At 42.6% G+C, this 22,829-nt stretch overlaps 1 protein-coding gene across 9 annotated transcripts in view; it reads left to right on the top strand.

The window, feature by feature from the left end:
• Positions 1–22,829, top strand: part of DPY19L3 (dpy-19 like C-mannosyltransferase 3) — a 234,423-nt gene that overhangs the window by 63,834 nt on the left and 147,760 nt on the right. For 6 of the 9 annotated variants that reach the window (XM_073885146.1, XM_025854320.2, XM_025854318.2 and 3 more), the window contains 3 exons: positions 8,354–8,486; positions 10,743–10,901; positions 12,302–16,069. In XM_073885146.1, the coding sequence (XP_073741247.1) occupies positions 8,354–8,486; positions 10,743–10,901; positions 12,302–12,463 (454 nt within the window). In that variant the 3' untranslated portion in view covers positions 12,464–16,069. Of the gene's footprint in view, positions 1–8,353; positions 8,487–10,742; positions 10,902–12,301; positions 16,070–22,829 lie in introns of those variants that run through there. The other 3 variants (XR_003204859.2, XR_012375982.1, XM_025854319.2) reach the window with 3 other exon arrangements.

Raw genomic sequence — 22,829 nt, 5'->3', positions numbered from 1 at the left:
CTAATTGTAAAGATAACATTCATTTTCAAGTTTTTCTTTAAAACTCTGTATTTGGAAATAATTTCTTTCCATTCAAGAAATATTCTCTCTAACCACAATCTCACGAAGAAGGGAAACACCCCACAAGGAGAGGAAAACAGAGCTGGAGGATGTACTTCAGGCCACCGACAGCCGTGGAAAGAAAGCTTTCTACTCTTGGCCAATTTCACCTTTATCGTTGCTTTCCTTTTAACACCATTCAGATTTTCTGTGGCTGCTGACACATGGAAGTATTCTTTCCTTGTTAATCATGTAAAAATAATGCTGGAAACCACAGTTAGAGTCCTCCTAACTCCGTGCACATTTCATTTTAACGAAGTGTATTGCCCAAGCCTAGGCCTAAAGGAAACTGAAAATACAAAGTCTTTTCTCTTGAACATCGTGTTTGGCATTATACTGGTTCTTACTGTTGCCTGCGCTCTGTTGCTTTGCCTCAGCATCCGGCATCAGGAGGAACTCTGTGTTAGTGAAACCGGCCTCCCACCAGCACACATAAACTTTTCTACCCAGAGCAGTATTCCTGTGCCCTGTACCACTGTATTTCTCTGCTTCATAACCAAAAAGCAGCAGTGTAATTATTCACATGTAAATACATGTCGCAAATCTTGTGTGATGTATTCCGAAGGCATCGGCTGAATCGTCTCCATCCCTTACTTAGAATTTTAGTAGCTATATTGGCACTTGCTCGTGACTGATGTTGACTAACCAGTATAGTTTAGCACCGCTTGTGTATTAAGAGATGGTAAATGTTTGATAGCTTAGGTCTCTTGAGTGCAATACATGCGTTTTATAGAGATTTATGTGTAAAATATATATGTGGCTTTGGTCCCAGTGTCGGACTGGCTTTGACTAGATGCAGGGAGTATAATTTTTCATCTATTTCCAGTGCTGAGATTACAAAGCAGGGCTTTGTCTTTATTTATTTATTTAACTTTAAATCATGGCAGACAATTATAGAGTAAATAATTCTTTCAGTATTTATTGTGTATGGGGAAAGAGGGTTATTCATATAAAGAAAAGCTAATTACTTTTGCATTAACTATAGTCAGCTGGAAATTTATGACACGTACATCTGAAGGTGAGGCTGATGTTTTCTGTTTTTAAAATTGCACTCCCGATTCGAATGGTGCAGGGCACCCGCCCTCTGGTAGAATCCCAAAGCCCACGGTTCTGGTGGATCTACCCAGATCATTGTTGTAAACATCCCCCCTCCACTCCCCGGTCGTACAGGAATGACTTGTAGCGTCAGTCAGCACATGTCCTGGCAGATTCCGGGTTTGGCAGAGTGTCGGCCTGGGTGTACTCACTGTAGAGCTTCTATTTCCATGCTTGTCCTCACACAAAATTAAAGTTTCTGGTTCTGAAAAATTGTGGATGAGAGATTATATTCCAGGTGTAAAGAAGACAGTCTGTTAGTCTGTTACTTTTCTCATGTGGGAAAGCGATCTTTGTTCCTTACTCTCTCCTCTCATTAACAAGGTCCTCTCCCTGTATGGAGACATATTCTTTTTACTTTTTAAAAAATCCTCAGCAACTGGAAAGCTTTGTATTGTTCCAAAATGTTGGTTCCATTGTGATCTAATCCTGCTTGTCTTCCTCTTAAAATTCTTCAAGTCCAAATTATTGTTTTTGCAAAAATAGCTGCTGGGCATGTTTGTGAAATAAGCTTAAGTGATGAATATATGCCAAAATAGGGTCTATTTAGACACAAAATGTATTTGTTTAAATCAACATTTAAATTGGCTCTGGTCTGTCACCTTCAATTCCAAACACAAGGGAATGTACTTAATATTCCTTTAACTCGCCTTGATTTCCTGTTTTGGAAACGTAAACTCTGACCTTCAGCTTTCATTTTAGTACTTTGATCAGTCACATGTGCCCGTGACATGAGTAGGTCGGAGCTGGGCTAGAGACCAGGCTGTGGCCTAAGGATACATGGCGTGTGTCCGAAAGTCTGTTTGCAGTTGTCTGAGGGCCCCCCACCAGGCCTCCGCTGGGGACCCAGACCTGTCAGTGAGGAACGCTTCCCTCTCTCGGCCTGGCCTGTTGCTGTCCTCAGCCAGCCACTCTGGCAATGCCACAGCTGTCCGCCAGCAGCACGGATGGGGGCGGGGAGGCACCCTCCATTAAGGATGGCTGCCCTTGAGGATGCGCCAGGATGAGAAACAGTGACCTGCAGAAACTCTAGGGGAACCTCGAGTGCCCCTCCAGTCACAGGGCACCTCCCGTGTGAAACGTTGAGTGGAAGCTTACCCGCCATGTCCCAGTCTCTGCTTCGTGTACTTAGCGCCGGCCTTCGGCATTGCTCTTGTGCTCCAGGGACCCCTGAGCTTCTGTTTGGGGATTAGGTCTTGCCAGGTATTCACTTGGGCTTCTCGGGGTTGGAGGGTGAATTGAAGGATTCCATCACCTCAGCAGGACTTAGTTCTTTCCTTTTCTTTTCTTTTGGAGGGGCTCGGGTATGACCTATTGGCTAACCAGACAGCCTCCAGGGAAGATAAAGGGCATTCCATCAGGATACCACTGATTAATATGAGAGGGGCCATACCGGGGGGGGGATTAGATTTCTGTGAAAATATTGAAAGCCTTAATACATGAAGTTATGTCTAAACTTGTATACTTATGAATACAATTGAACAGCTATTTACTGAGCACCAACTATATATAGGACATGATGTTGAACGTGTAAATGGGGTGGCCGTCCTTTTTTTTTTTTTGAGAGAGGTGGGAGGAGGGGAAGATGGAGAGAGAGAGAATCTTAAGCAGGCTACATGCTGGGCATGGAGCCTGATGCAGTGCTCGATCTCATGACCCTGAGATCATGACCTAATCTGAAATCAAGAGTCAGACACTCAACCAACTGAGCCACCCAGATGCCCCTCCATCCATTTTAATACTGCCTCTTTGCTAGGGCAAATGTTGAGCCTCATCTCAGCGCCATTGTGTTCATTCTTTTTTTTTTTTTTTCCATATTCTCGTTGACTCTATTTTAAGACTTTGAGAGGCTTACCAGGTTTCAATTGAAATATTTTTATTTATTTTTTTTTAAGATTTTATTTATTTATTTGAGAGAGAGAGAATGAGAGATAGAGAGCATGAGAGGGAAGAGGGTCAGAGGGAGAAGCAGACTCCCTGCTGAGCAGGGAGCCCGATGCGGGGCTCGATCCCGGGACTCCAGGATCATGACCTGAGCCGAAGGCAGTCGCTTAACAAACTGAGCCACCCAGGCGCCCTGAAATATTTTTAAAGTTTAATTTTTAGTACAGAAATGTCCTATCTTTAGTTCCTTAGAGATTTTTTTTTTTAAAGATTTTATTTATTTGAGAGAGAGAGAGCATGAGTGGGGGGAGGGGCAGAGAGAGAAGCAGGCTCGTGCTGAGTAAGGAGCCCGATGTGAGGCTCGATCCCAGGACCCCAGGATCATGACCTGAGCTGAAGGCAGATGCTTAACTGACTGAGCTGCCCAGGTGCCCCTGGAGTAGAGATTTAAATATAAGTATAAATTAAGAACACTTTGAGATTCAATTCCTCATTAATCAGCAAGGACATTTTGTTGAAATCAGCCCCAGAACCTTCCCTGGGAGAACTGGGAGGCCGCTCACCCCACCTCTTCCACAACACCACCTGTGTGCTCGCTCACTAGGTCGCCTGCCTCCCATGTGACACTGACGGGCTGCACACCTTGCTCCCGCCAGATTAAGTGCTGTGTTCATACTAACTCCTTTTTGCTGATAATGTTTCCCAAATACAAAGGTTAAAAACCTGGTATGTTGGGCTTTTTGGTTTTTTGAGGTTGTTGGGTTTCTTTCTTTTTTTTTTTTCCTGTTCTGGTATCACTTTCAGTGAGCCCGGGGTGGTATTTGTTGGGCTTTCTCTGTGACTAGGAAGCACATTTACTTCCACGAGGCCAAACGCCACAACAGCGGGCTTCATACCTCATTCTTTTGTGACCTCTGAGTGTTTCAGTCTCGGTTCCTGAAATTCTTCTCTGACGTTTTGCAATTAAGACACTCCTACGGGACCGCCTGGGTGGCTCCGTCATTAAGCGTCTGCCTTCAGCTTGGGTCATGATCCCAGGGTCCTGGGATCGAGCCCCACATCATGCTCCTGCTCAGCGGGAAGCCTGCTTCTCCCTCTCCCACTCCCCCTGCTTGTGTTCCCTCTCTCGCTGTCTCTCTCTCCGTCAAATAAATAAAATCTTAAAAAAAAAAACGCTCCTATAGATTTGAATATTTTGAGATGTGACATTTTAACTATGGGGCTTTAGAAGAGTTTTCACTAGCAGTAGTCTGTTTTCAGTGATGAAGCCTGCATGTGCAATATTTTCTCAGTAGGATGAAGAAAATGGCCCAAAAACTTCCTTAGCATTTTATCAAAGCAGAAAGAATTACTGGGTATTTTAAATATGATGAAGGTTAAGCTCAGACCTTAAATGCCCATAAGCCTCTTTTATATTTAATGAATCATTTTGTGGTATTTGCATAATTCTATAAATTTTTGAAGTGTAGATAAAGCAAATGTTCGCACATTATATTATAATGCTCAGTTTACCCATTAGTTCAACAGTAATTAACTTGTTGAAGCTTAGAGCTTCAAAAATAAATGAGATTATTTGTTCAAAATGCCATCAGGTCTTCCTGGAATGACATTTAAATTATGTAATGTAAATCCGTTTGACCTGTGAGTCCTTGTCATTATTTAGTGACATTTCTTACAGAATAAATTGTTTGCAGGTTGGGCAGCCTGCTATAGAGCTTGGCAGAGAGCTATAAAAACGAATTATCCTTTCATTTTATACATCATTTGTTCAAACATTGGTAAAAATTGCTTTGTTTTTCTATAATAGAGAAGTGTCATTCAGTGGTTAAAAGCACATTAGCTATTTTAGACACAGACCACAGTCTGTGTCAGCAGAAGTATCTGGGAAGGAAGAAGAACAAGCATTACACCTGCCACACTGTATATTTTAAGTTAAGGACAAAGAATGCCTTTCCCCTCTGCCTGCTAAGTTTACCACAGAAAATATAAAACAGTGAATCCAGGTTTTTAAAGTTCAGAAAATGTGTGATTGTTTTTCATTCTGTTCCACTTTCCTTGTTTGTTTTACTTTGCATTTGCTTTATGGGTAAACTTAAATATTTAAAGTAGCAGTGAAACGCCCCAGATTTACTATGGGCTAGCGTAGGAAACCGAATCAGTAGAAGAAAGCAAATAAACATCAACTCCACTATGCTTGGAAGTCAGTAGTTTTCAAAGTAGTCTTTCTAGTTCATTTGATAGGCATTAGGATACTTGTATTTTGCTCCTTTAAAATAAAACCAAGGACCTTAGTGAAAGACTCTGTGAACAATCCAGAAGATTGTTGCACCAACAGTTGAAACAGATTACATTACTTTTAAACTTTCTGACTCTTGACTAGTGAGGCCAAACATTAAAACACGCCCCAAATGAGAGCAGTTTATTTCATTTTTCCCTCAGCGCCTCCCAGCAGTCATGGGACCCATCACCTTGCTCTACCTCGGGATGACTGCTCTCCCGGGGACTGCACCCTGTGTGTTCTGTTTCCAGGATAGCTAAAGGCCCACAGAAAGCGCTAGTAAATACGTGCTGGACTAACTACTTGTTTATTCGGAAGTGCTTACCTATAGTGGGAGCTGAGTCTGGCTCTGTTTGCTTATTAGCTAGTAAGCTTCTTCAAGGCAGGTTATCACCGTACGGTATTGTGCCGGCCCAGCACATTGTAGGCCGTCGGTGCTGTAGTTTGAACAACGAATAACTCTCTAACTCCCCAGCAAGCGGTTCAGGACTTGGGACATTTTAAACCTTTGTGAACTGTGTAATTCATACAGGTGGTATGGTCCAAGTCCAGGGAGGGAGATGAAACCTTGGTCATGAGCCATGAATAGACAACAGTCATCTGTGTCTGCCACAGTTATAAGATAAACGTATACTGCAAATATACATTGTATACAAATATACAAATAAAACGTATACTGGTGATGCTGAGACAGTCTGAAGATTTGAATGGATGTTATCAGCTCAGCTGTGTAGAGAGACCAGTTGGGCACCCTCTAGGCAGAAACCAGGATAGCTCAGCCACGGTTAGGTCTCACCTCTGCCCCACGCTCTGCCAGATAGGGAGACCAGACTTCGCTCCTTCCTGCATTCTGCATCTGTTCAGGTCAGTGGCCCCAAAGACAGGCACTGTGGGGCATTATTTGATATGCGGCATTATTGCATTATTTATCACAGTGGAATGGTTTAAGCCAGTTAGGAGTATACCAAAGGAAAGACTGGCTTGGAAAAACGTTGACGCCCGCGCTTACTCTCCTCGGCGATTCTAATACACTCTGATGAGGACGGCCCAGGCCTGGGGCCCAGGCTAAGTGTTTAATAAGGGGCAGTTGAATTAAACTAAGTATTTGTAAAATCTGCCGCTAAGGAGCACTACACCTTCCCATGTTGTCACTGAAACCCTCGTGTCCCCCCGACCACATGGGGCTAGGTATCAAGAATGCCCTGTAAATTGTCAGTTCAAGGGGACAGAGCAAACATCTGTCTGTTCTTGTGCTCCTGGGTCTGCTTGTTAGAACGCTCACAACCTACTGAGCGCAGCCAAGCTCACTAAAAACTGTTTTCTCTTGGAATCCACACCTTGGGCTCTGGCGTGAGTAAGGGGGGATGCAGGTTATGTGTCATCCCCAGGTGCCCGTTGAGAAAGCTCCTTGAAATCCAGGTGAATGAGAGTGTCATTGTTAGAAAAGCCTGAGTTCTTCAAGTAAATTATTTGTAAGTGTTGCAACTTAAACTGTAGGATGTCTTACTCATAGGCATCCGGAGGCCTTCATTGGATGGCATTCACACTGTAGTGTTATCTTAGCCTTACACTGAAGTACATGGAACATCCTCATGCCGTGTGGGAATATGATGGCGGCCTCTCTTAGAAACCTAACACCAGAGTAAGTCTCTGCCCTGACCTCCAAAAACACTGAGGACGACAGCCTGCTCTAGCTCTTTCTACAGAGCATGTTGAGTTTTAATAATTTCAATTAGACTCCTTCTCAAAACTGTCTCCATCTTCTAACTCCCCCTGGCAGGCCGAGGCTCCTCTCAGCACAGGAAGGGCACGTGTGGCCGGCGGTGCTCCCAGTGGGCCTGTTGAGGACGCGCCGCGCTGAGGAGAGTCTGTAGAAGGGCGCTTATGTTCTTCACAATAAACCGACACCTTGTCAGTTTGCAAGGGACTCCCAGGTTCCCAAAAATATGGAATTAAAATCAACTACTAAAATTCTTCTTTTCCAGAGGGAAAAGGAAAAATGCTCTTACTGTAATCAGGGAGTCTTTCCTTTATCCTCCTTCCTTGTTCTTCACACCCCACGGGGAGGCGGAGACTTGCAGCTCGGTGGCACGTGGGGAGCGAGGCCATGTTTTAATACTGTGAGAGTGCCCGTGTTCCCCCACGTTCCTTAGACTTCCATAATCAGGACTAAGGAAAGGAACACAGGAAATACTTGTGTTCCCACATCAGAAATGGTGTACATCCCCATACTGAGTAATAAATTACTTTTTCAGAATCTTCTGTGTTCTTTTATTTTTATAAATTTTTTTTTCTGGAAAGCAATTTATAATATCTGTGATCTTTTTTTCTGGTTTTAAACAAGAGGAAATTGTTGGAATTGACTCATGATCAGCTGCAGTTTCTGGCTTTATAATTTGTTTTTTTTTTTTTTTTTTTAAAGATTTTATTTATTTGAGAGAGAGAGAGAGAGCATGAGAGGGGGGAGGGTCAGAGGGAGAAGCAGACTCCCCGCTGAGCAGGGAGCCCGATGTGGGACTCGATCCCGGGACTCCTGGATCATGACCTGAGCCGAAGGCAGTTGCTTAACCAACTGAGCCACCCAGGTGCCCTATAATTTGTTTTACTCTAGCCCTTTAGTTAACTTTAATACAAAATGTGATGACAGTCTTCTTAAGTTCTTTTTTGTCAGAATCTTTTGTCAAGAGTAGGAGAGGATTATGGGATTTAGCCTGGAAGACTTCGAGCCAGGAGATACCCACATCCTAAGACCATTCGTTATAAGAGTAAACCCAGCAAAACAGTGAATGAGAAGTTTCCCAACCATTGTCAAAAACGGATAGGAGAAGTTTCATACAACAATTTGAGTGCAAATGTCAAGGGACCTCCTGTGTTTTTCCCGAAGTCTCAGCCCTTCCTGACACAGCTGGGTGATTCTGGGAGTGTGATGTTGTCTTCATTGTTGTCTTTGAGGAGATCTTAGCCGTGAGGTTAATTCAGACTCTTGAAATCTTTCAGCTCTCACACTCCAAGGAAGGCCGTGTTTGCTGGGAGCATGCAGTTACTGGCAGGAGTCAAGCTGTGCACAGGAAGGACCTTGACCAACCACCCGCACTACGAAGACAACAGCCTGAGGGAGCGGACCAAAGCGGTGAGGACCCGGCTGGCCTTTCCTTGCCTTGTAGCTGATCAGAGCAAGTCGGGCCTGAGCCCCTGGGGCGGGCGGCTCCTGAGTCTAGACTTTGCCCTGCCCTGCCCCACATCCACTAGAGGCATCCATATATGTTCCCCTCGGTTGGAAGAATCACAGAAGAAAAACAGCTTGAGATGTACCGAAAAGAGCATTTGAGAACAAAACTCTCAGCTTTTGAATCAGAGAAGGAAGGAAAAGGAGTAGGGGCACACTGGTCACTTATTTTATGGACCATTGTGTGCGTGTGCGTGTGCGTGTGTGTGTTAATTGGTAATACGGCCACATGGTTCACAAACTTCAGAATAAACCAAAGGGAACTTGGTGAAAAGCCTACATCCCAGCCCTCTGACAGCTACTGGGTCCCCTCACTGGAGACAAATAGTGTTACCAGTTTATTGTATATCTTTCCACAGGGATTTTATGATACACAAATGTGTATACATACACACACGCCCTGTATTCATATTCTTTTCCCCCTCTTTTACGAGACAAGTCACATACTACATCTTGGTTTCTTTGGCACTTAATATATTTCGCAGTTCATTCCAAATCTGTATATTAACAGCTTTCTTGTTTTTAAATCTACAGAAATTGTGTTATGCAAATGTAGCATATTTTATTTAACCATTGGGGTTGTTTCCCTGTCTTTTGAAGTTATATAAACAATGTTCCAAATGGTAGACTTGCGTACGTATGACTCTGCACATCAGATTCTTAGAGGTGGACGCGCCAGGGCAGAGAGTATGGGCGTTTGTAACTGAGCGAGACGGACCGTCCTAAGTCACCCTCTGTACAGAGGATACCAGTTATGTTCCAGTCAACGGTGCAGGAGGCCACCTGTTTCCCCAGCAGTGGCTTCAAACGTTTAAACGTTTTATATCAGTCACTTCTTAATCTTAGTAGCTGAAAATTTGCTGAAAAGTCTTGTTTTGGCCTGAGATTTAACTAGCCTAAAAGCACATGATTTTTACTAAATCCATTGGATTTTATGAGACTATCTGAACCTAGAGTCCTGCTAAAATGGGAACTTTTCAATTGGCGCAAGTGTTCGAGATTGCCCCAGGTTAGCTGGAGGAAGCAGGGAGGGTGCCTGGCTCCCCAGACCCAGAGTTTGGCAGGGCGGTGGCCTGTGTGGCTGGGACTCGGGGGAGGGGCGGAGAAGCCATGGCAGGTGCACAGGGGCTCCTCCACACACCACCACCTCCAGGACCCCGCCCGTGTCTGGGGACTGAGCTTTGTGCTCTCACAGAACTAACATCCTGAAGGTCCTGGTCCCTTCTGCAGTCGTAGGAACACTTTCGGCATGAGGCCCGCTGCTGGGCTCTGGCCAGGATAGCCCCACGGCGTCAGCAGCAGAAGCAGACCACCCCCGTAGTGTAGCGCCCATCTGTGCGGGCACGCTGGTCCTCGGTGCCCCATCTCTTCAGTCAGAGCCACATCGTTAGAAATCGGTGTGCCGGAAAGGAGTCAGCAGCCCTCTCCGCCACCCCCCGCACACATACACATGTGCACACACACATAAGACACACAGCCTCTTCCTGATGCCAAGTCGCAGAACACAGGGCGCTCGCCATCTGTGTCTTCACGGAAGGGATGTGACGCTGGTGATGAGCAGGAAGGACGTGCCTCCCCCTGAACCGCCGCTGGGGGCTACAGGGTGCTCTCGCTCTGGGAAGGGTGAGAGAGAAGTGTAGGGTCTCCTGCTGCTCACGCGGAGACCAGCCTGGCACCAAGGACCTATGGCGCTCCTTCTCCACAGCTGCTGTTGTCAGAAGCTGGGGCTCCTGACAAGTATAGGTGCCCCAAACTGCACCATCATGCTTAACGGACTTCGTCCAAGGATCTTTTTAAAGGTAGAGAGTGAGTCTTATTTACTCCACCGTGTTATTTACCTTTGGGAAGCGGCCTTAGAATTGGCACCTACCGACGAACAACTCCCAGTGATATGTTCTAAATCCATATCTGTTGGGTGTCTAAATCCATATGTATGCGGCATGACTCACCCTTCCTTTTCTCAAGGCTGAGTCATGACAGGATTCATTTGGCATGTCCCCCGCGTGCTGCAAGCCTGCAGATGAGGGAGTGGCCCGCATGGAAACAGGTGTCTGGGTCTTAGACAACCCCTGTGGGACGTTACCGCATTAGAGCCCCTCCACTAACTTCCTGGCAGTTGAGTGGCATTTTTCCCTATTCCCCTTTCCTCTCATCGTGCAGGTTTATCAGATTTATGCAAAGAGGTCCCCAGAGGACGTGCATGCCCTCCTGAGGTCCTTTGGCACGGACTACGTCATCCTGGAAGACAGTATCTGCTACGAGCGGAGGCACCAGCGGGGCTGCCGGCTGCGGGACCTGCTGGACATCGCCAATGGGCACGTAAGCCTGTCCCCTCGTCCTGGGCGGGACTCCTGGAGACGGGGGGTCCGGTCTGAACCTCTGTATGTTACAGAATGATGGCATGAATCGAGTACCCAGCTTCACCACATTCTGTGGGACCCCCGGCTCTGGCACTTCAGTGACGGCCGTGGGGACTGGTGAGGGGACAGATGAGGGAGCTTCATGTCAAATAGAGCAGCTCTGTCTTTGGCTGATTTGTATCCTGAGGCTCTGCATGACATCCATTTTTTTAAGGCTTTGCTCTTAAAAACAAAACCTTGACCTTTTAAAACCTACACTCCAAAGCATCGTTTTGGCTGGCACGTGAGTGTGACTGTGACAGCAGGGCTTCCCTCCCAGCCACTCCTGTCACTGTCCCCTTTGTCCACGGGCACAGTGCCACGGAGATGGCTTTCTGTGGCCAAGCCTCTGCTCCAGAGCAGAAGAACAAGCTATTTCTCCCTCCTCCTTCTGAGGAAAATGTTCTTGGAGCTATGCCAGGTCTCAGATCAGCGCAAGCAGAAGATTTTAACCCTTTAAGAGGTGGTGTGTGCTGTAATTATTTGGTATAAAAGCTGACAGATATTTTTAAAAATGAATGGGAAAAAATGATAAACCTGGCCTAAATCTCAAAAAAAAAAAAAAAAACCTTGACTGTACAAAATTGGAGATTCGGAACACCTCAGATCTACTCTCATGGCAAATTTCAAGTATAGGGTATTGTGTTTGTAACTGTAGTCACCATGCTGTACATTAGAGCCTCAGGACTTATTCACCTTATAACTGCAGGTTTGTCCTTTGACCAGCACAAATGTATTCATTAACTTGATTGTGGTGATCATTTCACCATGTCTATGTGAATCAGACCATCAGGTTGTATCCCTTAACCATACACAGTCTGATTTGTCAGTTATGCCTCAGTAAACCTGGGGGGAAGAGAACAGGAGATTCAAATTTTTGCCCAACTCTCTTGAATTCAGAGGATAACAGACCAAAGACATGCATTTATATTTTGATTTGTGTGTAATTTTTTCTAACTAGTCCATCTAATGAGTTGGAGGCTTTCCTCTGGTCATAGTCATTCTTCTCTGTACTTCATTTTTGTGAGAGCGACAGTGTAGTACATTCCTAAGAACAAGGAGATCCAAGTTCTACTTCTGGCTTTGCCATTAAAGGTGATCATCGTGTTACACTCAGCTCCCCTCCTCAGCCTTGATTTATACTTCCAAGGGGAAGGTGGACCAGATAATCTTTTAAGTAGCTACTGACATTGAAATAATACAATTTATGTTCACCTAACATACCACTCTCAAAGAAACACAACACCTATTCCTACTTCTCTTGTCTCCTATAAATATGATATTTCCCCCAAATTGTATTTGGTTTTGTTTTGGCTTTAGATGATGGATGGCCCAGGAGAGAATGATCCCGATTTGAAACTTGCAGGCCACCCTCGCTTCTGTGAAGAGATAAAGAGAAACCTGCCACCCTATACAGCATACTTCACTAGAGTGTTCCAGAACAAAACATTCCACGTTTACAAGCTATTGAGAAACAAGTAACCAAGCTTTCTGTTCAACCTCTATTTTTGATACGTGAGAGTCCATCCTAATGAAACTCAGCAGTAACATTTCATATGTCCTTAGGTAGCCTGTACCACAAAGCTGTGATATGAGTAAGTTGTAGAGATGTTTACACAAGCGTCACTGTCCTTGAAAGTATCTTACACAAGCTTCTGTCTTTTTTATCTTGTTTCATTAATGTTCATTAGCCTAAACTTCTCAACTTTCTAGGAGTGGTCTAGAATTTCGTTGTTGGGGAGAATACTAAGTGGGCCACAGTGGCCTGAACGGCCACACAGCATGGTGGAAATCCAGAGGCTGTTCAGGATTGAAATACTGCTAATTGACTTCAGACAGCTATGGTGGAATCGAATTAAGGGGATGTATAATTAAATTCTTTAGTGTTGTTTCACTAGTGAAGACCAATGGATGGCTTTTTTAAAAAACTCCTTATCATCCTGTTTCACCTAAAAATTTTATAATGTTTTCCAACTGTCATGCTTTTAATATTTTTTAAAAAAAATCATGTTAGGTCTTTGTATATATCTAAAACTTTTTGTTGTGCCCTGTCTGAAATGTAAAGTTTAGCACCTCAGTATGTGTGTGTGTGTGTGTGTGTGTGTGTGTGTGTGTGTGTGTGTACGCGCATGCGGGTGCATGTTTAAATGCCGGATACAGAAAAGTGTGACAAATTCCTTATTGTAAGTCGTGAAAGGAGCAGAAATGTGATGTAGCCAAGCAGGTGTTGTTACTGTTTAGTGTTATTTTAAAACCTATTGATACTATTTAGCCTATCCTGCAAGTAAGAAAATTTTTCTTCATTTCTTACTCATTTAAATTTACTGGGTTTGCAAAATTTTCTAAACTTTTTGTTTTTAGCCTTTGTATTTTTTACAGCCTAGAACCTTGCAAAGTCTGAATATTTTTAAAAATGTTCTGTCTTAACTAATTCACTAATACAGTATTTTTGGCAGAGAGCATTTTCATACCAAATTTGATTTGTGGTCTCCAATCTTACTGTGAGGGCCTGGGTAGTGTTATTGTTTTTCTTACTAAAAGGTAACCAAGTGCCTCTAAGTCATGCTTATTTGTAAACAACAAAGAGGATTATGTATACCTGTTCAAAAATTTTTTGATAATTGCTTTTATAATTAATTTCTAATGAGGGGGACATGTAAAAGTTGCTGATAAAAGCATATTGCACATTTAATTAAATCAAAATGGGTAATGAAATTAACTTTCTCCCCTGTTCTTGGCAGTTGGAAATGATGTAAAGGTTTCTCCTTGCAGTTGTACTGAAGTAACTTACCCTAGGCATCAAGATAGATATAGCACATGTTCAAATTATTTCACATTCAGTTACTACGTATTAAACAGTATTCAGAAAGAAATGTTACACTGTCATGTTGGACTCCAGGATACTTGGCTTTTTTATCAAAACTTATTTATGTAAAAAAAATTGACACTGGCTGGGTTACTAAATTATGCAGCTGCAACTCCTGAATTATCTCTTTCCTATATCCTGTAATAAGGTTGGAGACCACTGCAGTTTAGGATAATACAATAATAAAACACTTTAATCAGTACTAAAACTTTAATTAAGCCAGTAATGATGCATGCCTGGTGTGGCTGACAGCATGGGTCAGTACATCCTTCAGCGAGTGCCTTACTCTTAATTGAAACGAAGCACATGTAAGGTACGTGTTAGACCACGTAGTTTTCTTTTCACGTCCTCCGTTAGCTTCCTGATAGATTTCAGTTTTATTTTAACTATTTCTCTGTATGCACTAATCTGAGCAGTTGGGTATGTGGAGTCTCAGTGTAAGAAACACGTACTTAAATTTGTACACTGATCATCACCGCCTTGATGGCACACAGGAATCTCTCTCCTAGTTTAGGTGCCATTGTTGCCAAGACATTGAGTGTTGAGTCTTCAGTGAAAAATATAAAGTGCCAAAAAAAAAAAAAAAAAAGTCTTGCAAGACACAATCCATGCATATGCTCTTCCCAAGACACTGTGACCATGTAGACATTTTTCTTTTCTGATGACCAAGTCTGTCAACAAATCATGTTGAACATTCTTAGCGCTCATCAGTTTCTCTTTTACGACCTTCTCGTTGGAGTCCACAGGAGGAAAGAGGAAGAGTGACTGACTCCTGGCCCTCTACCAAGCCGGAGCACGCCGCCCGGGGCCCTGGCTCCCTGCCACACAGATCACAGCGGCCGTGTGAATATTTGGTAATAGCCTCAAATTGTGGCTGGGTTGTTTTTATGGGTAGAGTAACCATTTGATTTTGCTTCAGAGTTAGCGTTCAGAAGAACCTCTCAGTACAATAAGTGCTCTTACCGATCCTCTGCTTACGTGACTCACCAGATTCCCCGACAGTCTCCATCCGTCCTGCAAGCTGACCAGGCCGCTCCCCGTGTCCCCTCCCTGCTGTGTGCTCGGTGCCCGTGCCAAACTGCTCTGTGCCAGTTCTCCTTGTTGTGAGGACACGGTTCAACACAAACTAGGAAATAGGGGTGGGAAAAGCTATTTCTGTGAACATTAACTGGAATGCTTTGGTAAGGTTTGAGAAAGGTTGAGTTGCTAATAAAAATTGCTTTTAAAGAAATTAGGTATGGTTGGGAAAATTCTAAAATATTGGGAAAACATAAAATTCAAGAAAGTTTTGAGCTTCGATTGCTTTATAGATTTAGGTACTCATTCCACCTTTAAAAACATCTAGAGTGACCAGAGGTATTAAAATGTACCCAAACCGTATTACAGGTATAATTTATGCAAGCATAGAACTGGAACCATTGAACGCTTATTGCAAAGGAAAGACCTTGGCTTCACAGCAGATTAGCAAATGAATGGACAGTTATACTTTTAAAGTTATGATTCCCTACTTAAATCTACTTACTTCATTAAATGACTGATACTGATCACAGTGGCTAATAGAGATTCTACTACAGTTGAAAGGTTCCGGTCACTCTTTTATTATAGACTTAAGAAATAGGGATTCATTTCAGATATAAGAGCCAGGAGCCTAATTAGGTGTTATCTAAGCCATCTGTTGTCCACTTAGAGATGATTTTCTTGAACTTTGTGAAATCAGCTAGGGGTGTGTGTGCGGATGTGCGTGTGCGTGCATGTGTGGGGTAGGGCAAGGACAGATGTAGATATTTCATCTGGTCTGCATCTTTACTTCACAATTAACTAAAAATGTTTATTCTGATTCCACGTGAACTTTGTCTAAGATGTACCAATTTTAGCTCATCTTTGGCCAAATCCTACCTGAGTTAACATAGAAATTCTCCATTTTTTTTAATTTCATTTAAATCTTGGAATTAATAGGAAGATATTAAAACATTTTCAGATCATGTATCTTGGTTAATATGCTCCCAAATGCTTTATATATGACAACCTTTTGGCCCAGAGTGCTTATCTGTTGATGGAAAAAAACTTTTAAGATGAGAGTAGCTTGCTTTCTTACGGCAACTGGCAATTGACTTTCTGTATTTAACATCCTCTGGGTAAAATCTTACAAAGAGCTTTTATAATTTGTTGTATTGAGTTGTACGGAGATTATATACTAAATAAAGCTCTCTTAAAGTACACAAGATGAGTGTTTTTCCTTTCTTTGAAGGTCAGAAACCAAGGAACCAGCTATTAAAGTATATTAAGTATGTGCCACATGGAGGCGATAGTCCTTAAAGATGGATGTGCCAAGATCTTGGCTGGACTTGCTAATGTCGTAGGAGTTTATTTTTTCATGGAATTTGGTTTGATAGCCGCTTACTTGTTTCACTTGAACCTCAGGGCGATAGTTCTATTTCTGAAGAGAAGAATTTATCCTCAAAGAGGTATATGCTGTTTGTTTTCACTTCTGGAATTTTTTTTTTAATTTTTTGTTATGTTAATCACCATACGTTATGTCATTAGTTTTTGATGTAGTGTTCCATGATTCATTGTTTGCATATAACACCCAGTGCTCCATGCAGAACGTGCCCTCTTTAATACCCATCACCAGGCTAACCCATCCTTCCACCTCCCTCCCCTCTAGAACCCTCAGTTTGTTTTTCAGAGTCCATCGTCTCTCATGGTTCGTCTCCCCCTCCGATTTCCCCCCCTTCATTCTTCCCCTCCTGCTATCTTCCTTTTCATTTTTTAACATATTCTATTATTTGTTTCAGAAGTACAGATCTGTGATTCAACAGTCTTGCACAATTCACAGCGCTCACCATAGCACATACCCTCCCCAATGTCTTATCACCCAGCCACCCCATCCCTCCTACCCCCCACCACTCCAGCAACCCTCACTTTGATTCCTGAGATTAAGAATTTCTCATATCAGTGAGGTCATATGATACATGTCTTTCTCTGATTGGCTTATTTTGCTCAGCATAACACCCTCCAGTTCGATCCACGTTGTTGCAAATGGCAAGATCTCATTCCTTTTGATGGCTGCATAATATTCCATTGTGTATATATACCACATCTCCTTTATCCATTCATCTGTCGATGGACATCTTGGCTCTTTCCACAGTTTGGCTATTGTGGACATTGCTGCTATAAACATCGGGGTGCACGTACCCCTTCAGATCCCTACATTTGTATCTTTGGTGTAAATACCCAGTGCTGCAATTGCTGGATCGTATGGTAGCTCATTTTCAAAATTTTGAGGAACCTCCATTGTGTAGTCCAGAGTGGCTGCACCAGCTTGCGTTCCCACCAACAGTGTAGGAGGGTTCCCCTTTCTCTGCATCCCCGCCAACATCTGTCATTTCCTGACTTGTTAATTGTAGCCGTTCTGACTGGTGTGAGGTGATATTTCATTGAGGTTTTGATTTGGATTTCCCTGATGCCGAGCGATGTTGAGCACTTCTTCATGTGTCTGTTGGCCATTTGGATGTCTTCTTTGGAAAAATGTCTGTTCATGTCTTCTGCCCATTTCTTGATTGGATCATTTGCTCTTTGGGTGTTGAGTTTAAGAAGTTCTTTATACATTTTGGATACTAGCCCTTTATCTGATATGTCATTTGCAAATACCTTCTCCCATTCAGTCAGCTGTCTTTTGGTTTTGTGGACTGTTTCTTATGCTGTGCAAAAGCTTTTTATCTTGAAGTCCCAATAGTTCATTTTTGCTCTTCCTTCCCTTGCCTTTGGCGATGTTTCTAGGAAGAAGTTGCTGCGGCTGAGGTCGAAGAGGTTGCTGCCTGTGTTCTCCTTTAGGATTTTGATGGACTCCTGTCTCACATTTAGGTCGTTCAACCATTTGGAGTCTATTTTTGTGTGTGGTGTAAGGAAATGGTCGTTTCATTCTTCTGCATGTGGCTGTCCAATTTTCCAAACACCATTTTTTGAAGAGACTGTCTTTTTTCCATTGGACATTCTTTCCTGCTTTGTCGAAGATTAGTTGACCATAGAGTTGACCATAGAGTCCATTTCTGGGCTCTCGATTCTGTTCCATTGATCTATGTGTCTGTTTTTGTGCCAGTACCATACTGTCTTGATGATGACAGCTTTGTAATAGAGCTGGAAGTCCGGAATTGTGATGCCGCCAGCTTTGTTTTTCTTTTTCAACATTCCTCTGGCTATTCGGGGTCTTTTCTGGTTCCATACAAATTTTAGGATTATTTGTTCCATTTCTTTGAAAAAAGGGGATGGTATTTTGATGGGGATTGCTTTGAAAGTGTAGATTGCTCTAGGTAGCATTGACATCTTCACAATATTTGTTCTTCCAATCCATGAGCATGGAACATTTTTCCATTTCTTTGTGTCTTCCTCAATTTCTTTCATGAGTATTTTATAGTTTTCTGAGTACAGATCCTTTGCCTCTTTGGTTAGATTTATTCCTAGGTATCTTATGATTTTGGGTGCAGTTGTAAATGGGATCGACTCCTTAATTTCTTTTTCTTCTGTCTTGGTGGTGGTGTATAGGCATGCCACTGATTTCTGTGCATTGATTTTATATCCTGCCACTTTACTGAATGAGTTCTAGCAGTTTTGGGGTGGACTCTTTTGGGTTTTCCACATACAGTATCATATCATCTGCAAAGAGTGAGAGTTTGACTTCTTCTTTGCCAATTTGGATGCCTTTGATTTCTTTTTGTTGTCTGATTGCTGTGGCTAGGACTTCTAATACTATGTTGAATAGCAGTGGTGAGAGTGGACATCCCTGCCATGTTCCTGACCTTAGGGGGAAAGCTCTCAGCTTTGCCCCATTGAGAATGATATTCGCTGTGGGTTTTTCATAGATGGCTTTTATGATATTGAGGTATGTACCCTCTATCCCTATACTCTGAAGAGTTTTGATCAAGAAAGGGTGCTGTACTTTGTCAAAGGCTTTTTCTGCATCTATTGAGAGGATCATATGGTTCTTGTTCTTTCTTTTATTAATGGATTGTATCACGTTGATTGATTTGTGGATGTTGAACCAACCTTGCAGCCCAGGGATAAATCCCACTTGGTCGTGGTGAATAATCCTTCTAATGTACTGTTGGATCCTATTGGCTAGTATTTTGGTGAGAATTTTTGCATCCATGTTCACCAAGGATATTGGTCTGTAATTCTCCTTTTTGATGGGGTCTTTGGTTTTGGGATCAAGGGAATGGTGGCCTCATAAAACGAGTTTGGAAGTTTTCCTTCCATTCCTATTTTTTGGATCCGTTTCAGGAGAATAGGTATCAATTCTTCTTGAAATGTTTGGTAGAATTCCCCTGGGAAGCCGTCTGGCCCTGGGCATTTGTTTGTGGGGAGATTTCTGATGACGGCTTCAATTTCCTTAGTGGTTATAAGTCTGTTCAGGTTTTCTCTTTCTTCCTGGTTCAGTTTTGGTAGTTGATACATCTCTAGGAATGCATCCATTTCTTCCAGGTTATCTAATTTGCTGGCATGTAGTTGCTCATAATATGTTCTTATAATTGTTTGTATTTCTTTGGTGTTGGTTGTGATCTCTCCTCTTTCATTCATGATTTTGTTGATTTGGGTCCTTTCTCTTTTCTTTTTGGTAAGTCTGGCCAGGGGTTTATCAATCTTGTTAATTCTTTCAAAGAACCAGCTCCTAGTTCCGTTGATCTGTTCTACTGTTCTTTTGGTTTCTATTTCATGGATTTCTGCTCTGATCTTTATGATTTCTCTTCTCCTGCTGGGTTTAGGCTTTATTTGCTGTTCTTTCTCCAGCTCCTTTAGGTGTAGGGTTAGGTTGTGTATGTGAGACCTTTCTTGTTTCTTGAGGAAGGCTTGTATTGCTATATACTTTCCTCTCAGGACTGCCTTTGCTGTATCCCAAAGATTTTGAATAGTTGTGTTTTCATTTTCATTTGTTTCCATGAATTTTTTTAATTCTTCTTTAATTTCCTGGTTGGCCCATTCATTCTTTAGTCGGATGCTCTTTAGCCTCCATGTATTTGAGTTCTTTCCGACTTTCCTCTTGGGATTGAGTTCTAGTTTCAAAGCATTGTGGTCTGAAAATATGCAGGGAATGATCCCAATCTCTTGGTACTGGTTGAGACCGGATTTGTGACCTATTCTGGAGAATGTTCCATGGGCACTAGAGAAGAATGTGTATTCTGTTGCTTTGGGATGGAATGTTCTGAATATCTGTGACGTCCATTTAGTCCAGTGTGTCATTTAAAGTCTTTATTTCCTTGTTGATCTTTTGCTTAGATGATTTGTCCATTTCAGTGAGTGGGGTGTTAAAGTCCCCCACTATTATTGTATTGTTGTCAAAGTGTTTCTTTGCTTTTGTTATTAATTGGCTTATCTACGTGGCTGCTCCCATGTTAGGGGCATAGATATTTACAATTGCTAGATCTTCTTGTTGGATAGACCCTTTAAGTAGGATACAGTATCCTATCCTTTCCAATCTTTGCTTTAAAATCTTATTTGTCTGATATAAGGATTGCCACCCCAGCTTTCTTTTGGTGTCCATTAGCATGGTAAATGGTTTTCCACCCCTTCACTTTCAATCTGGGGGTGTCTTTGGGGCCTAAAATGAGTCTCTTGCAGACAGCATATCGATGGGTCTTGTTTTTTTATCCAATCTGATAGCCTGTGTCTTTTGATTGGGGCATTTAACCCATTTACATTCAAGGTAATTTTTGCAAGATACGAATTTAGTGCCATTGTATTGCCTGTTAAGGTGACTGTTACTGTATATTGTCTGTGTTCCTTTCTGGTCTATGTTGCTTTTAGGCTCTCTTTGCTTAGAGGACCCCTTCAATATTTCTTGTAGGGCTGGTTTCGTGTTTGCAAATTCCTTTACTTGTTGTTTGTCCTGGAAACTTTTTTATCTCTCCTTCTATTTTCAATGACAGCCTAGCTGGATATAGTATTCTTGGCTGCATATTTTTCTCATTTAGTGCTCTGAATATATCATGCCAGTCCTTTCTGGCCTGCCAGGTCTCTGTGGATAGGTCTGTTGCCAATCTAATCTTTCTACCATTGTAGGTTACAGATCTCTTCTCCTGAGCTACTCTCAGGATTTTCTCTTTGTCTCTGAGACTCGTAAGTTTTACTATTAGATGTCAGGGTGTTGACCTATTTTTATTGCTTTTGAAAGGGGTTCTCTGTGCCTCCTGGATTTTGATGCCTGTTTCCTTCCCCAAATTAGGGAAGCTCTCTGCTATAATTTGCTCCAGTATACCTTCTGCCCCTCTCTCTCTTTCTTCTTCTTCTGGGATCTCAGTTATTCTAATGTTTCGTTTTATGGTATCGCTTATCTCTTGAATTCTGCCCTCGTGATCCAGTAGTTGTTTCTCTGTTTCTCAGCCTCTTTATTTTCCATCATTTGGTCTTCTATATCGCTGATTCTCTCTTCTGCCTCATTTATCCTAGCAGTTAGAGCCTCCATATTTGATTTCACCTCATTAATAGCCTTTTTCATTTCGACTTGGTTAGATTTTAGTTACTTTATTTCTCCTGAAAGGGTTTCTCTAATAACTTCCATGCTTTTTCAAGCCCAGCTAGTATCTTTAAAATCGTCATTCTGAACTCTAGTTCTGACATCTTACTAATGTTGGTATTGATTAGGTCCCTGGCAGTCGGTACTGCCTCTTGTTCTTTTTGTTGAGGTGATTTTTTTCCGTCTTGTCATTGTGTCCAGAGGAGAACAGATAAATGAGAGAACAAAATGCTAATAGGGTAACAACGTCCCCAGAAAATATACTCTAAACAAATCAGAAAAGCCCTGAAACCGGGGGAAAAGAAAGGGAAAGAAAGAAAAAAGAAAAAGATAAAAACAAAACAAAACAAAAAAACCAGAATATGATCAAATATGACCAGGCTAGTGCATAGATCAGTGCCACCCAGTAGATTTTGGGTGTGTTTTGGTCTGTTAGAAGAAAGTGCCTCCCAAAATTTTAAAGAAAGAAAAATATATGTACAGAAGTAAGGGTTATTAGATGAAGGGATGGAATATGACTAAAGTTAAAAACTATAAAAGATTTTATAAAAGGAATTGATAAGAAGTTGGTTGAAAAAAGAAAGGATTTAAAAAAAAGAAAAGGAGAGAATGTGATCAGGCAGGAGACTAGAACAAAGCCATACACTAGAGATTTAGGGTATATTTTGATCTGTTAGAAGAAACTATACCTCAACATTTTAAAGAGAGAATAACATATATATGTATGCCAAAAATAAGGGTAACTACTATGAAGGGATAGAATATGACTCTAAAAATGAAAAAAAAATTTTTTAAAAAGGGATTGATAAGATGTTGATTGAAAAAGGGAAAAAGAAAAATTTTTTAAAAAAGTTGAAAAAAATTAACTTTGAAAGACTAAAGAATCATGGTAAAAAAGCCATGAATTCTATGTGCAGTATTCCCCTAGCACTGGAGTTCTCCCGTTCTCCTTGATCGGTAAACTTGGTCTTGGCTTGCTGGCTGTTCGTGCTGATCTTCTGGGGGAGGGGCCTGTTGCCGTGGTTCCCAAATGTCTTTGCCGGAGGCGGAATTGCCCCGCCCTTGTGGGTCCGGGCTAAGCAATCTGCTCGGGTTTGCTCTCGGGAGCTTTTGTTCCCTGCAACCTTTCCGTACAGCTTTGGAGGACCAGGGTGAAAATGGTGGCCTCACAATCTCCGCCCCGGAGGAGCTGAGAACTCGGGGCCCCGCTCCTCAGTGCGCCCCCAGAGAAAAGCAGTCACTCCCTTGTCCCCGGTCTCTGGCCGCACTCCGTGCTCACCCGGCCTGTGACCAAGCATTTCTATCTCTGGCACCCGACCCCGCGTGGAGTCTCCAAACCCAGCAGATCCCTGCGGTGCGTTCCCGCGCTGCTCCTCCCGGGGGAGGGAGGGGAGTCTCCCCGGCTCTGCCGATTGTTGGGTCCCTGCTGGAGGAGCAGTGGCCTGTCACCGATCACAGTTTATGGCAACCCCGAG

The sequence above is a fragment of the Callorhinus ursinus genome, unplaced genomic scaffold, assembly GCF_003265705.2.
Source record: "Callorhinus ursinus isolate GAN/ISIS: 27379988/994484 unplaced genomic scaffold, GSC_fseal_2.0 scaffold61, whole genome shotgun sequence".
Lineage (NCBI taxonomy): Eukaryota > Metazoa > Chordata > Mammalia > Carnivora > Otariidae > Callorhinus > Callorhinus ursinus.
Note: the sequence above shows the minus strand (reverse complement) of the source record. Positions and strands in the feature narration are given on the sequence as shown.